Here is a 15,009-nt window from a genome sequence, read left to right as displayed (position 1 = left end):
ATGATAATCTTGGAACTTGAACCTGTGATGGGGAGAGAGACCCTTTTTCCACAGCTACTGTTGGAAGCATTTGGTTCAACCTAAGTGGGACAAATGCGACCAATATTTCTCAACTACTAGGTTAAGAAAGTAATACTTAATCAAATGAACACTTATATTCCAACTGCAATGGGCAGATTTGAGTGACCGATGACCCAGAGGCTCTTTTGTGATGTCTCTAAACAGTTTACCTGGCTGCCACACTGTGTTTGCCATTTCCGAGTTTGAAATGAGTGGGAGACATCTTTCTGGCGAAGCAGTAATTGAAGGCTTCAAAGTCAGCTGATCAGTATACTGCCACACAGTGGTAATTAATTCAGTACTGCTTCTGCCTGTGCAATGCACTTGAGGTACAGGTTAGGTGTCTACTACACATCCTGGGTGGAGAAGAGGTATGAGGGCCATCAGGTCTGGTGCCCACTTTCCTTTCCTGTACATAGTAGGATGTATGGTAGTGGTGTGGTGATCTTTTAAGAGCATTCTTTTTGCCCAGACTCCTGTTGTGGTGAATTGAGTTGGATTTAATCCTGATCAACTACAAAATGGGAGAAACAATTCCACCTTGTAATTTTAATTTACAGCATTGTTTTACAAATTAGAAATATTTAGTATTGAAAGGATGCATCTGAGTTTTTATATAATTTATTAAGGCACCGGGGATCCACCTACTGGAGAGGTACACATCTGGATGAAAAATGCCAAGGACTTGCCCCAGCTTCGATCATCTGGAGTGGATTCATTTGTGAAATGGTACATTAATGGTTATGTCTAATTTATTATGATACATACAATTCATACACCTACTTCATTTTCAAACCACAAAGAGATTAACCATAAGTTTTTGGAGGGAAAAGATTTTTTTCATTGTCTTTCAAAGCATTTCTTGTCTTTCATAAACCAGTGTCTATTTGAGAAAGGAGAAAACAAATCAAACTTTGAGAATTTCTGCTGTGTTTTTAGATTGCATCTTCTGTCATAAAATCTTGGTACCCAAATTATATTTGTGTCCATTTTATTTTATAAAAGCTATCTAAACTGGAAAATTATGGCTAAACTTGACCAGGTGAGCTTTGCAACAGTCTCTTGGGTGTGGGGGGATGGGGAGAAATAGAATAGGCTTCTGGCTTTCAAACTAATGGGGCAGGTGAAGTCTTTGGTGCTGTTCAGACCCGTAGTGATTTAGGGACAGTGCAGTCTTGAATGAAATTTCAAATATTGTCTTTCTGCAACTGTAACTCTCCCCCTCCCTGCCCCCCGCAATTATTGTTCTTTTTCTGCTGGGAAAACTGCACCGGGTGTGTGACAGATGTAACTTATATGCCAACGTCAAAGGAACCAATGAGTAACATATGCATTAGGAAGCAAGTTGTGACCAGAGTCAAGTGACAATTTCTGTTTGGTGAATGGAAATGAAAGAAAATCCCAAACCATTTCTCTCTTCATTGAGATAATGAATAATGCTTCACTCTATTTACATAAAATACACTTTCCTCCCCACACCTAATTTAATCCAGTTTACAGTCTACATTGTAAATTGCTTGTTGTATACCTTCTGTATCAATGTTACCAAACTGTACATTTTAGGGGGTTCTTACCGTGAGCTTGCATGCATGTGAGTCATTGCAGATGCATAATAGATATAATATGAACAAGTGGAAGATTTGTTAAATGCTTGTGCAGACAGTGACTTGTTTCAACAAGCCCTTTATCCTGGGTAAAATGTATTTTATTTATCCTGCCCTTTCTATATTCTGTGTTGCACAAAAGTGGGAATGTGCAGGCTTGAGTTTGTGGTCTGGAATTTTCATATTAAGTTGTACTATATTTGTTTAAAATGCTTTAACTGTCTTCACTGTTTTTCCTTCAGTTATGTGCTTCCTGACACAAGTAAGAAGAGCTACCAGAAGACTCGGATTGTGAAGAAGGACACCAACCCTATTTATAATCACACCATTGTGTATGATGGCTTCAGAACAGAGGATCTTAAGGAGGCCTGTGTTGAGCTGACAGTATGGGACCATGAAAAACTGACCAATCACTTTCTGGGTGGACTCCGGCTGGGCTTCGGCACAGGTAAATGTATCATTTTTGTTTGTCTTTCTTCTAAGTGTAATTTTCTTTTACGATTTGTAATTCTCCATGGCAAGATGGTAGACCTGGCTATAGACACTGAATGACCAGTGCTGTTCCTGCCATTCAGTTTAGTTGGTGTGGGGAGATGACCGTCTCCTGTCAATAATGCCTATAAAGGAACTAAAGTGAAATGATGGTCAGGCAAGATATGATCGTGGGTATATCTGGATGGCATTTGTTGGTGCCCTGCTAGATCGCCAGTGATTTGCATTTCTTTAGCCCTCCTCATAAAAAGAAAAAATTCTCAGGGTGCTTTACACGGAGGATCAAAAAGTTTATCACTGACCCATGAATAGATTGAGAATTTTTTTTAGGAAGCTTTTAAAAGCATGGGAAGAGGTGGCAAGGCAGAGGAATTTAGGATTGAAGCTCCAGACAGCAGTGGGGTTGTGGGAATGGCCACTGATGGTGGAGCAGTGTGTGGATAATGAGTAATGTATATTGGAGAAGAGGATGCATGTGGGGACATGGCTGGAGGAGACTGGGTGGGACAAGGCCGTGGAAGGATTCGAAAATAAGGACCATGATCTGTAATTCACTGGAGCATAGGGAACCAGAGAAATAGTTGCATGGGACATTGTGCAGAAGAAAACACAGGCCATGGTGTTCTAAATGACTTGTAATTTATGGAGGTGGGGAGGGCAGCAAGGAGAGCATTGGAGAAATTAGGTCTTCAACTGCGGGGAAGAGGTAAGCATGGAAGTGGCCAATGTTTTGTAGGTGAATAGGGGGAGAAAAACAGTTTTTTAACTGTTCCGATGTGGGGGAGGAAGCTCAGCTCAGGATCAAGCAGCAGCCAAAGGGTTGAACTTCTGTGTTGAGTCTGAGGTAGCAGCCAAAGAGGTTGGTAGAATTGAGGCTAGGGGCGCACAGATGCTTTCAGGGGAGAAGAAAAACTCCTTCATTTCTACCAACAATAACCTGGAGGAAACTTCGCTTATCTAAGTCTAAATGTTAAACAGGCAGTTGGAAAGGGTTATGCTATCATTGTAGAAAATGCTGTATTGCCAATGCAAGTAAGCCCATACTGCATGTGACACTTACTGTATTGACTAACTTTTTTTGTGGTGACAACTCCTTCCCAATAAAAGCCTGTTTACAGTTCCTTTTCCTGCGCATAGTCACTATGCACGTTCTTAAAAAAAATGATGTATGTCAGTACTGCGGCTCCTGTTTTTTTAAACATTGCTTGATGGAACTGAGAATTATTGGGGGGGGGGGGGGGGAAATTTGGATAAGGGCCGTTTTTGGGCATGGGTAGCATGATGCGCTATTACCCCACGCCCACTGACCCCTGCGCAGGCAGAACGCAAGTTTTGGTGTGCCTGAGGACTCACCTGCAATCAGCGTTCCATTCCGGGCCTTGCACGTGGAATCAATGCAATTTGCACTTTCCACCACCAGGGGAGCTCAATATCTTAAAGGGAGATGTTTCTTAGAAATCTCTTAAGGGTAGCTGGTACCTGTTATTTGCTGAAAATAAGTATTCTGTCTGCACGGAGTCTGAACAGAGATCAGACATCGCACACGTAAAACACAGATGTGGGTCCCATCCCTATGTTTACACACTGATGAGTTATGTTAAAACATTGAATAAAGGTTGTGCACTACTAAATCACACATCCTACCAGGTCTGCGAGAGTGCATGCACCAAGGTTCTCTGCTGATGCACTAGAGACCTTGGTGCAAGAGGTGGACCGAAGGAGGGACATTCTATATCCACAGAAGAGGGGAGGGGGGCAAGAGGCCCTCCAGACAAATATCCAAAAGGCAGTGGGAGGCAGCAGGGGACTAAATCAATGCTAGACGCACAGCATCATGAACATGGATGCAGTGCAGGAAGAAGCTCAATGCTTTGACATGAGTGGTCAAGGTGAGTGAGGTCAACTGTCAAGTGGCGTCTCCTACCAACTGCACCAGGCACTACATCACCCACATACCAACAAACTCTTTCCATCAGTACTCAACTCTCCCAACCAGATGCTTCCTCTCACCCTTACACATTACCGCTGTTGCAAGCCGCCTACCCAGAGCTCACAGGCACACACTGGCAGCTATTCAACCATGACAGGCACATCACCCAGACACACGTCCCGCTTTCTTGCAGGAGATGGTGGCGCATATCAGGAGGCAGCAAGTGGCAGTGATATTTAGCCCCTCAAGCCTGTTCTGCCATTCAATGAGATCATGGTGGACCTGTGACCTAACTCCATATACCTGCCTCAGCCCCATATCCCTTAATACCCTTGGTTCACAGAAATCTATCAATTTCAGATTTAACATTCACAAGTGAGCTAGCATCAACTGCCTTCTGCAGAAGACCGTTCCAAACGTCTCCCACCCTTTGCATGTAGAAGCATTTCCTAACTTCACTCCTGCACCTCCTGGCTCAAAATGTTAGGCTATGTCCCCGCGTCCTAGTATTCAAGTCTAGGAGATCTCCAAAAACAGTTTCAAATGCCTTGGCTGCCAGAAGCAATAATCCAGCCACTAACCTGTAAATCCTGCATGGTTTCTTTAAATAGAGCTGGTGGGGGGTCCTCCAGGCACTCTTAGACACGTTCAGATGGTCGGGGCTAAGACTGTGCGTTGAGTTGAGCGTTAAGTCCCAAAATAGTGTCTATCACTTTAAATCAGTGTTGCACACTGAAGCCATTTTCTCCCTACTTTACATGATTCCAGGGTTCATTATCTGCCCCTGTGCTAACTCCTGTACCCAGATGGCGTCCGGCGCACGTCATGCTGGAAACGTGCGTGTGTATCCAAGGTGCCGAAACAACGGGCGCTACATGGCCCAATTTAGCGCCCATTGTGCCCAGTTCAACACAGTTGATAACCTGATGCCATCTAGAGATTTTGCAATAAATAGGCAGCCACATTTACATAATCATAATGTAACTCCTGCAGTTACCCTTCAGGATTGGGCAGCATATGCATGGAATGCTAATTTGTCAGAACTGCAGGTGCACAAACAGAAATCCAGCTTCCACATTATAATCCACTACCAACTACTCATTTCCAAAAGAGAGACCCTAACATTGTTGCATCAATTCTTAATTTAACATTGTTTTTTAGTAATGGTTTGGACAGACAGCCTTCCCACCCCCTCAAATACATGATGTCCTCCATAAAGGGGGAGCTCGTTGATGACACTAGAGTGATTGTACTCCATCCAATCTCACTGACCATTCGTCTGTTCCTGACTAGTTCAAATTGGTGTGGCTAAAGACAAAATTAGTCACAAAAATAGGAAGTGATTTTATACTTTAAGAAGGGCTGTTGGTAACCTTTAATAACTATTGGATTTTTTCCTCCTCTTCTCTCCCTTCCCCAGAGTTCTTTTTTTAGTTGCATGTGTTTGTGTTCTCAAATAGACTATCAAATAGGTATATCAGTGGATTCTGTACAAATGTTAATGTAATTCAACTGAGTAATGACTGATAGTCAATGTAGCATCATGATGGGGCACAGTCATTTTTTTAAAAAAAAAGCTTGACTGCATGTGACTAATGTGAATGGATGTCCACAATGGTATCTAAACTTTGGCTGAGAAATATTAACTTGATCCAAAGGTATGTGTGCAGCTGAAGTGGGGGTAGCATCAAGCAAAAAGGGAGAAATTCCATATGACTTATCAGTATTGCCTGTGATTATCCCTCCTAATGTTCTTTTGAAATATGGTGGTGCCAGGAACACAGTTCAGTGTTGGAGGTGAGTGTAATTCACAATTTGCATAGTCATGTGGTAGTGCTGTTTTGCCTCCTCTCAACAAGGTAGCCTTGTGCCATCATGATCTCAAATCAAGAGCATTCTCATCTGTGCTTAACCCATTGTTTGACATGTTTCTGATCATGGGTCTAACCCTTGTCTAAATGTAATCAAAATGTGTATGTAGTCATTGGGATGAGCCAACCTACACCACTCATGTTTTGCAGGATATAGTTATGGAATCCCAGTAGAATGGATGGACTCCACAGAGGAAGAGGTGTCTCTCTGGAAAGAAATGATGTCCAATCCCAATGAATGGATTCCAGGCTCCCTGCTACTTCGGTCTCAACTGGGAGGCAAGAAGCTTAAATGAAATAGCACTTTAAAAAAATACTTTGTGCAAAAAGACTTTGAGGGTCTCTACTGCCAAAATGTCACTTGTCAATCAATGACTGATAATGCACTTGGTGGACTTGATAACATGAATCAAGACATGTTTTTTCTGTTCTAAATATTTTACCTTCTGAAATGTCTGAATCCATTGCCTTTACATACTTGAATTCATTTTAAAGAAACCAATTCAAATGTTTAAAAAATTAGTTTTTGTACAAAGTCTCTTGTATCCCACATTGTCGTTAAGTGCCTACATTTCCATGGTATTTTTCTCAGGAGCCTTCCTCCTAGAGTTGCTCACTTTTTTTTGTGTCTCACCAGTAGGCCTCTCCCCTGATTATAGGCCTCACAGTTACACTGGACATGTAATAGCATGAAACCTTGGGCGATTAGTCTAGGTTATTGCTTTTCAATAATTTTTTTCTGCAATCCTGAACATTGTCTTGCTGAAGGCACTTTCAGGAACACTCCAACATATTATACCAAAGAATGAAAGAATGTGTGCCTGTGCCTATAATTTCCCATTACAGTAGCTTCTGCTTTCAAATGTGCCATCCAGACAGTTACTGAGTGGAGGCCAGGTGCATAAATGAGCCTTTTCACCTAGCCTTTGCCTGACTCTTAATAAAATGTTCTCATCTTCTGACTAGACAGCAAATGGAAGTGGGAAACATTGAATTCCAGTTCTGGTAACATTAAGCAATTGAATGGGCTATGAATAGGCCCAAAGAAATACAGAACAGAGCTCTGTTTGATGCTACATATACAAGGGAAATGGTCTTCAAGTAGCTTCTGGGCTGGATTGGGTTTTGCTGACCCAGGTGAATCATTAGTAATGTAGAGGGTGGTCCTTATACCTATTTTGTTAAAGAGGACTCTTCTATTTAGTGTATAGGCTTTTACCTCCTTTCTTTATCAGTTGTAAGAGGTTTCTACTGAAGACTAGCCACTTCAACACATGTTCTTACGCTTAAACTGATACTGTTCTAAATATCAATAGAGCACTTTTAGCAAATTAGCTTTTGCACAAATTCTATACATACTACAGTTACTTCCCTTACAGACATGCCCTAATTGATATTGTTCAGAAGAAAATAATACCATAGGAAAAGGCTGTCATGGGAAAGGATCATAAAAATAGCCAGTTCATGAGTCATAAGGTCCATCTGGCTGGGTTAGTGAAACTGCTGCTCCTTGGGGGTTATAAGGCTGTTACTATAGGCAGAAATGTAGCTGCCAAATTGCTCAGTTAGATAATTGCTGTTTCATTATCAAGTTCAATTGAGGATTTATTTTTTGTTGGATTCCTTTTTGGTTGCTTGTCTCGACTCTTAAAACATTTGGATTGTTCTAAGTGTTAATCTGTTGCAGCATACACTCTGCATTCCGAATGTCCCTGTTTCATAGCAGGAACATTAACGGAAAGGAGGCAAACAAAGTTTTTGCAGTGCTGAAGCTTCCCCTCCAGTTGCATTGTAGCCTCTTGTGCTTAGTTATGTGCTCCTGTAAAATGGACCAGCACTGCCTTTGCTGTACATATTATGACCCCTTTATCTAATGACCAGAATTTAAACTTGAAGCACTTCCTACTTTTTAAAGAGCAGTGAATTGCTTGGGTGCTTTAAATGTGTTGATGCTGATACACAATCAATGAAGCAGTATCATCTAGTCAGCCAAACCTGATGGTTGGGAACCTTTCCTAATATTGTTTTAAATTTAAAGTTCTAATTGAAATGGGTGAAATGCCAATGTAGTTTGTCTATCACACAATGGCAGTATTTATGAATTCCTCTCTTCCCCCACCCATCTGCCCTCACTAGCTATATTTAGCAACCTGATCAAGAACTAACCAAACACACTAATCAAAGGAGAAAGATTTGTAACACAAGTAGCAAGCAATGTTGGGTCCAACATTCTGGTTGATAGACAAGGTAGCTATCTATTGCTCTTCATTTATAAATGGGCCACATTTTACTTGTGAAAAACATCTGTTCTTTCCTGCAATTTCCTCCCCTGGAAAAAAAAAATTGACTTGCTAAGCATGGAAGGCATGAGTGAACCCTAGAGAATTCAGTTGAGATTTTATGCCCTCACCTCATTTATAATGTTAAAGAAAATCTGTTCAACTTTGCACCATTACTTAATGGTTTGTCGCTGCTGTTTTCTGACACAATTTGCATTTAAATGTTTACATGTTGTAATATATTTCTGTGTCTGATTATGGTATCTAATTTTTAGCTACGACTAATATGCTAGAACAAGGGTATCCCTTAGTCTCAACCTATATTCAGGATAGCTTTGTGGTGCAATACAGTTGAATGGTTAATTCAACTCTAATGTTGCTGATGCTTTTTTTTTCAAATTGAACTTAAGAAATGAGAAGTGAAAAGCTGGGCACAATTTTTAATTTTGGATGGTGGTGGAGAAAAAATAAATATGCCAATTTTTTTTCCTGTGTGTTGACTTTTTCTAAGCTTTTTCAGGCTTAACTAACTTTTGAAAAACATAAAATCACATGCACTTCCAGGAAGAATCCATTAGCATATGTAAGTTTATCAATGATATAATAAATTGAACTTGCTCCTTGATGGTGTAATTGTTTTACTTTTGCCAGTGTTCATCATTTACTTTTCTAAACACTTCTTTTCAATTTTTTATAGCTTCAAATGTGAAAATACTTAACTGGAGGAGGGCTAATTTCAGTGAGTTAAAAAGGGATTTTGCCCAGGTGCATTGGAATCAAAAATTGGTAGGCAAAACAGTAACTGAACGATGGAAGGCCTTCAAGGAGGAGTTGATTCGGGTACAGAGTAGACACATTCCTACGAGGGGGAAAGGAAGGGCATCCAAAGCTAGAACTCCCTGGATGACTAAAGATATAGAGATTGAAATGGAACAGGAAAAGGATGCTTATGACAAATGTAAGGTTCATTAATACAGTAGAGAAGCAGGCTGAAAGAGAAAGTACAAAGGCGATCTAAAAACGGGAATAAGAGAGTATGAGAATAGGTTAGTGGCTATCATAAAAGGGAACCCAAAAGTCTTTTATAAACATATAGTGGAAGGATGGGACGAATTAGGGACAAAAATGAGATCTTGTGGAGGCAGAGGGCGTGGCCGCCAAATGAATACCTCGCATCTGTCTTCACTAGAAAAGTGGATGCTGCCATTGTAGCTGTAAAGGAGGAGGTAGTAGCGATATTGGATAGAATATAAATGGATAGAAGAGGTAATTAAAAGATTGGCAGTACTCAAAAGTAGAAAAGTCACCCGGTCCAGATGGGATGCATCCTGGGTTACGGAGGGAAGTAAGGGTGGAAATTGCGGAGGCTCTGGCCACAATCTTCCAATCCTCCTGAGATATGGAGACAGTGCCAGAGGACTGGAGGATTGCAAATGTCACACCCCTGTTCAAAAAAGGGGAGAGGGATAAACCCGGCAATTACAGGCCAGTCAGCCTAACATCGGTCATGGGGAAACTTCTAGAGACAATAATCCGGGACAAAATTAATTGGCAAAAGTATGGGCTAATAAATGAAAGCCAGCACAGGTTTGTTAAAGGGAAGTTGTGTTTGACTAACTTGATTGAGTTCTTTGATGAAGTAACGGAACGGGTTGATGAGGGTAGTGCGGTTGATGTTGTGTCAAAAGATAAAGTACTGCATAATAGACTTGTTAGCAAAATTAAAGTCTGTGGGATTAAAGGAACAGCAACAGCATGGTTAAGAGACAGAAAGCAGAGAGTGGTGGTGAACGGTTGTTTTTCAGACTGAAGGGAAGTATACAGTGCTGTTCCCCAGGGGTCGGTATTAGGACCATTGCTCTTTTTGATATATATTAATGACCTGGACTTGGGTATAACTTCAAAGTTTGCAGATGAAATGAAACTCGGAAATGTAGTAAACAATATGAAGGAGGACATAGACAGACTGGTGAAATGGGCAGACAAATCACATGAAATTTAAAGCAGAGAAGTGTATACATTTTGGTAGGAAGAATGAGGAGAGATAATATAAACTAAATGGTACAATTTTAAAGGGAGTGCAGGAACAGAGAGAGCTGGGGATGCATGTACACAAATCTTTGAAGGTGGCTGGACAAGTTGAGAAGGCTGTTTTAAAAAGCATATGGGATCCAGAGCTTTATTAATAGAGGCATAGAGTACAAAAGCAAGGAAGCTATGCTAAACCTTTATAAATCCTGGTTAGGCCGCAGCTGAAGTATTGTGTTCAATTCTGGGCACCACACTTTAGGAAAGATGTCAAGGCCTTAGAGAGGGTGCAGAGGAGATTTACTAGAATGGTACCAGGGATGAGGAACTTCAGTTATATGGAGAGACTGGAGAAGCTGGAGTGGTTCTCCTTAGAACAGAGAAGGTTAAGGGGAGATTTGATAGATGTGTTCAAAATCATGAAGGCTTTTGATAGAGTAAATAAGGAGAAACTGTTTCCAGTTGCAGAAGGGTCGGTAACCAGAGGACACAGATTTAAGGTGATCAGCAAAAGAGCCAGAGGTGACATGAGGAAACATTTTTACGCAGCTAGTTGTAATGTTCTGGAATGCACTGCCTGAAAGGGTGGTGGAAGCAGATTCAATAGTAACTTTCAAAAGGGAATTAGATAAATATTTGAAGGGAAAAATTTTTACAGGGCTATGGGGAAAGAGCGGAGGAATGGGACTAATTGGATAGCTCATTTAAAGAGCTGGCACAGGCACGATGAGCTGAATGGCCTCCTCCTGTACCTACTATGATACTATGAAATGAGACTTGGCCAAGCCTGGCTGATCACTCTTGCCTGAAACTGTGGGTATTGCTGTACTTCAACAAGAAAATTGGAGTGCAAGTGGAGCCAGCAGAGGACTTTGTCATTGATCAGTTAAGTAGTCCTGTGTACTTGTGTATGAACCTAAAATGACTTAAAAATGTAATTGAGGGCACAAACCCCATGCTTTGCACTGGTATCTTCCAGTGATGAAATTGAACTCAATGCCATGGAGCGTCCTGGTTGAAGTAGGTATTGTAATACCAATGAGGAAATAAGATAAGAAACAAGTCTGTTGTCTTGGAAATAGCTTTACATTTGGTGTTCAGTTCAGTTTCTATTACTTCAAATATCTTGACTGACTATTTAAGAGCCTGAGTATTTCGGGCCTTTCACCTCTTCTCTCTAGCATAATGCCTTCCTTGCTCCGCTCCCCACTTGCTGCTACTCCCCAACCAACCTTGTCCCCTGTTATCATCCTAGGCTGATAGCTCTTCTAAATGAGCCCATTAGCTTCCCTCTACTCCCTTGGTATTCTCTGCCACACTCATTTTGGCACCCATTGCTGGCTCTCCCATAGCAGCAGTTGGCCTCCCTCCTCTTTGGCGACATGCAGCCCCTTGGAGACATTGTTCAAAGACATGGGGTCAAGGTTCAACATGTATGTTGATGACATTCAGCTTTACCTGTCCACCATTTTTCTCAACTCCTCCACTGCCTCTGTGTTGTCAGATGGCTTATCCAACATCCAGTCCTAGATGAGCTGCAATTTCCTCCCAATGTTTAACTGGAAGACCAAAGCCATCGTCTTCAGCCCCCATTACAAACTCTCTACCCCTGCCACTGAATCCATCCCCCTCCCCGGCCATTCTCAGGTTGACCCAGACTGTTTGCAACCTCACAATTCTATTTAACCCGAAGCTGAGCTTCCGACCTCATATCCTCTCCATCACAAAGATTGCCTATCATCTTCCATAACATCGCCTGCTTCAGCTTATCTGCTGCTGAACCCTTATCCATGTCTTCTGTCACCTCCAGAATCAACAGTTTCAATGCTCCCTCAGGTGGCCTCTCATCTTCCACCCTCCATAAACTTCAGCTCATCCAAAACTCTGGTGCCCGTATCCTATCCTGCCCCATTCACCCATAACTTGCTTACTGACCTACATCGGCTCTCACTCCCCCAATGCCTTAATTTTAAAATTGTCAGTCTTGTGTTTAAGTTCCATCGTGGCCCTGCCCCTCCCTATCTCTGTAATCTCCTCCAGACCTACAATCATCAGACTATCACCCCTTGTGCAATCCTTACTCCTTTGGCCCCACCATTGGCAGCCACACTTTATGCTATCTAGGCCCTACACTCGAGTTCCCTCCCTAAACGACTGCCTTTTAAAGGCTTCTTAAAACTCATTATTTGAACAAGCTTTCAGCCACTTATTCTAACATGCTGACCGTGGCTTAGCATCTGCTCTTTTTTTTTCTCCTTTTGTAAAGCACCTTGGGATACATTTCTATGTTAAGGTACTATATAAATGCAAGTTGTTTTTAACATCTCACTGAGCCATTGTGGTGCCAATAGAAAGAAAAATAGTTTCTCAGCTGAGTTTGTTAACTAGATTTTACACATATACAGCGAAACTGCAAAATGGATAATCTCAACCCAAGGGTGCCTCTGGTAACTCTGCAGAAAATTGACTGAGCAATTGAAGAGTTGTGAAGGTGGGGGAAGTAGAAAGGAGTCTTACAAAGTTGAGCATGCTGTATTCTCCTGAGTGGGGATATTGACTGTGGCACGCTGGGCCACCGACTGGCTGTGCCACAAGCAGCAGGATCCAAGTTCATGCTGGTGACATTTAATCTGTCGGATAAGTTTCCCACCACAACTTTGCTGCATTGAGGGACAATCGAGTAGAGGCTGGATACATTGCCAAGGAGGAAGAAAACTCAATAGCCAGTCCACCCAGAATGCATTTATCATCTCCTTGTCTTGGAGCAATGGTAATTGTGATACAGCACAGGGGTCACTTGAGGATCAGCAAACCTCTCCATATGTCTCGAGGCTTCAATTCTTAGCTTGTCAGTTCTGAGGTGTTGCTAGAACTGGGAATCAAGAGAGATGTTGTATACTTAATAAAGAAACAGTTTTTTAAAAATTGAATTGCTTTATGGTCGGTCTGTGAGAGTAACCGTCAACCTAAGTGATTTGATACTGGACCAAAAATTGGTGAGTTCCCGTGCTGTAGAGCTTCACGGGTGGAGGCCAGAGAGTAGATCTCCAGCCGATTCTCTTAGCCATGCAGTTGTGTGATGCAGTGAAATTCCAGGAGAAGAGTGAGTACATGAGTGTTATATAATAAAGTATTGTGATTGTAGTATTGCAGATGCAAATAATTAAAGCAGAGTAGGGAACAAAGAGCTCACTGAAGTACAAGAAAGTAACAACAGTACAATGTCCCTCTCAAGAATAAAACCTTCTGGTACTATCTGCAGCTGCTTACTTCAGCTATGTAGCCTCCTTCCCAATTGCCTGACATAGAAATTTCAGCACTGAAAGAGGCTTTGTGGTGGTGCCAGCTACACATTGGAACTATCTATTTTAATCCAAATTCCCACATCTATCCCTTCAGCCTTTAATATTTTTCTTTGTGTTTATCTAATTGCCTCTTAGATTTGTGATTGACTCAGTTTCACTAGCCACTTGTGGTCATATTCTAATGACCTTTTGCATGAAAACATTTCTTGTAAGCTGCCCTTTTAACTTCTAATATTAATCCTAAATTTGTGCCAACTTGTTACCAATACATGTAGTAGTGAAAATATTATTTTGCTATTTAATCTTTCAAACCCTTTCAAAATTTGAATACTCATCAACCTTCCCTGCTCCAGTGATTATGGTCCTAGTTTATCGAGTATCTCAAAACTATGTTCTCATCCTGGTATCACCCTAAAGAATCTGCACTTTTTCCCTGACACTACTATCATTTTTATAACAAAGTGGCATATAGTACCCCAACTGTGGCCTAACAAATATCTTGTACAGATTCATCACCATCTCTGCTTTTCTCGATAGTCATATATGCTAAATTGAGAATCCCGTCTAGAAACTTTAAAGTTTTTTCCACCTGTAATCCTGTTTTAAAGATTTGTGTATCTGCACTCCTAGATTTCTCTGTTCCTGCATTCAATTGAGAACTTTGATGTTAGGGTATATTTTTCTGTTTTTTCTCCCTAAAAATGTACTACATATTTATCCACATTGAACTATATTTGCTACATATCTGGCCATTCTACTAACATGTCTATGCCCTCTTGCAGTCTTCAGCATTCTGTGTTATAGTTTGCAATGCCCCCTAATTTGATATCAGCAAATTTTGATATTCCCTCTATTCCTTAAGTGGAGAATGAGGAGTCCCAACACTGAACCCAACGGATTGACACTAGCTGCATCTTGCCAATCTGGGAAACATCCACTTACAAAATTGGATTGACGACAGAAGACAGAGGGTGGTTGTAAAGGGTTGTTTTTCAAACTGGAGGCCTGTGACCAGCGGTGTGCCTCAGGGATCGGTGCTGGGTCCGCTGTTATTTGTTATTTATATTAATGATTTGGATGAGAATTTAGGAGGCATGGTTAGTAAGTTTGCAGATGACACCAAGATTGGTGGCATTGTGGACAGTGAAGAAGGTTATCTAGGATTGCAACGGGATCTTGATAAATTGGGCCAGTGGGCCGATGAATGGCAGATGGAGTTTAATTTAGATAAATGTGAGGTGATGCATTTTGGTAGATCGAATTGGGCCAGGACCTACTCCGTTAATGGTAGGGCGTTGGGGAGAGTTATAGAACAAAGAGATCTAGGAGTACAGGTTCATAGCTCCTTGAAACTGGAGTCACAGGTGGATAGGGTGGTGAAGAAGGCATTCAGCATGCTTGGTTTCATTGGTCAGAACATTGAATACAGGAGTTGGGATT

At 41.4% G+C, this 15,009-nt stretch overlaps 1 protein-coding gene across 6 annotated transcripts in view; it reads left to right on the top strand.

The window, feature by feature from the left end:
• Nucleotides 1-8,828, top strand: part of LOC137333016 (synaptotagmin-like protein 2) — an 86,966-nt gene extending 78,138 nt beyond the window's left edge. For all 6 annotated transcript variants that reach the window (XM_067997090.1, XM_067997091.1, XM_067997088.1 and 3 more), the window contains 3 exons: nt 690-789; nt 1,907-2,112; nt 6,108-8,828. In XM_067997090.1, the coding sequence (XP_067853191.1) occupies nt 690-789; nt 1,907-2,112; nt 6,108-6,253 (452 nt within the window). In that variant the 3' untranslated portion in view covers nt 6,254-8,828. The remainder of the gene's footprint in view (nt 1-689; nt 790-1,906; nt 2,113-6,107) is intronic.
• The last annotated feature ends 6,181 nt before the right edge of the window (nt 8,829-15,009 follow it).

Source organism: Heptranchias perlo, chromosome 15, assembly GCF_035084215.1.
Source record: "Heptranchias perlo isolate sHepPer1 chromosome 15, sHepPer1.hap1, whole genome shotgun sequence".
In the NCBI taxonomy this organism is placed as follows: domain Eukaryota; kingdom Metazoa; phylum Chordata; class Chondrichthyes; order Hexanchiformes; family Hexanchidae; genus Heptranchias; species Heptranchias perlo.
The sequence above is the reverse complement of the archived record's forward strand: the minus strand, read 5'-3'. Positions and strand labels throughout refer to the sequence as shown.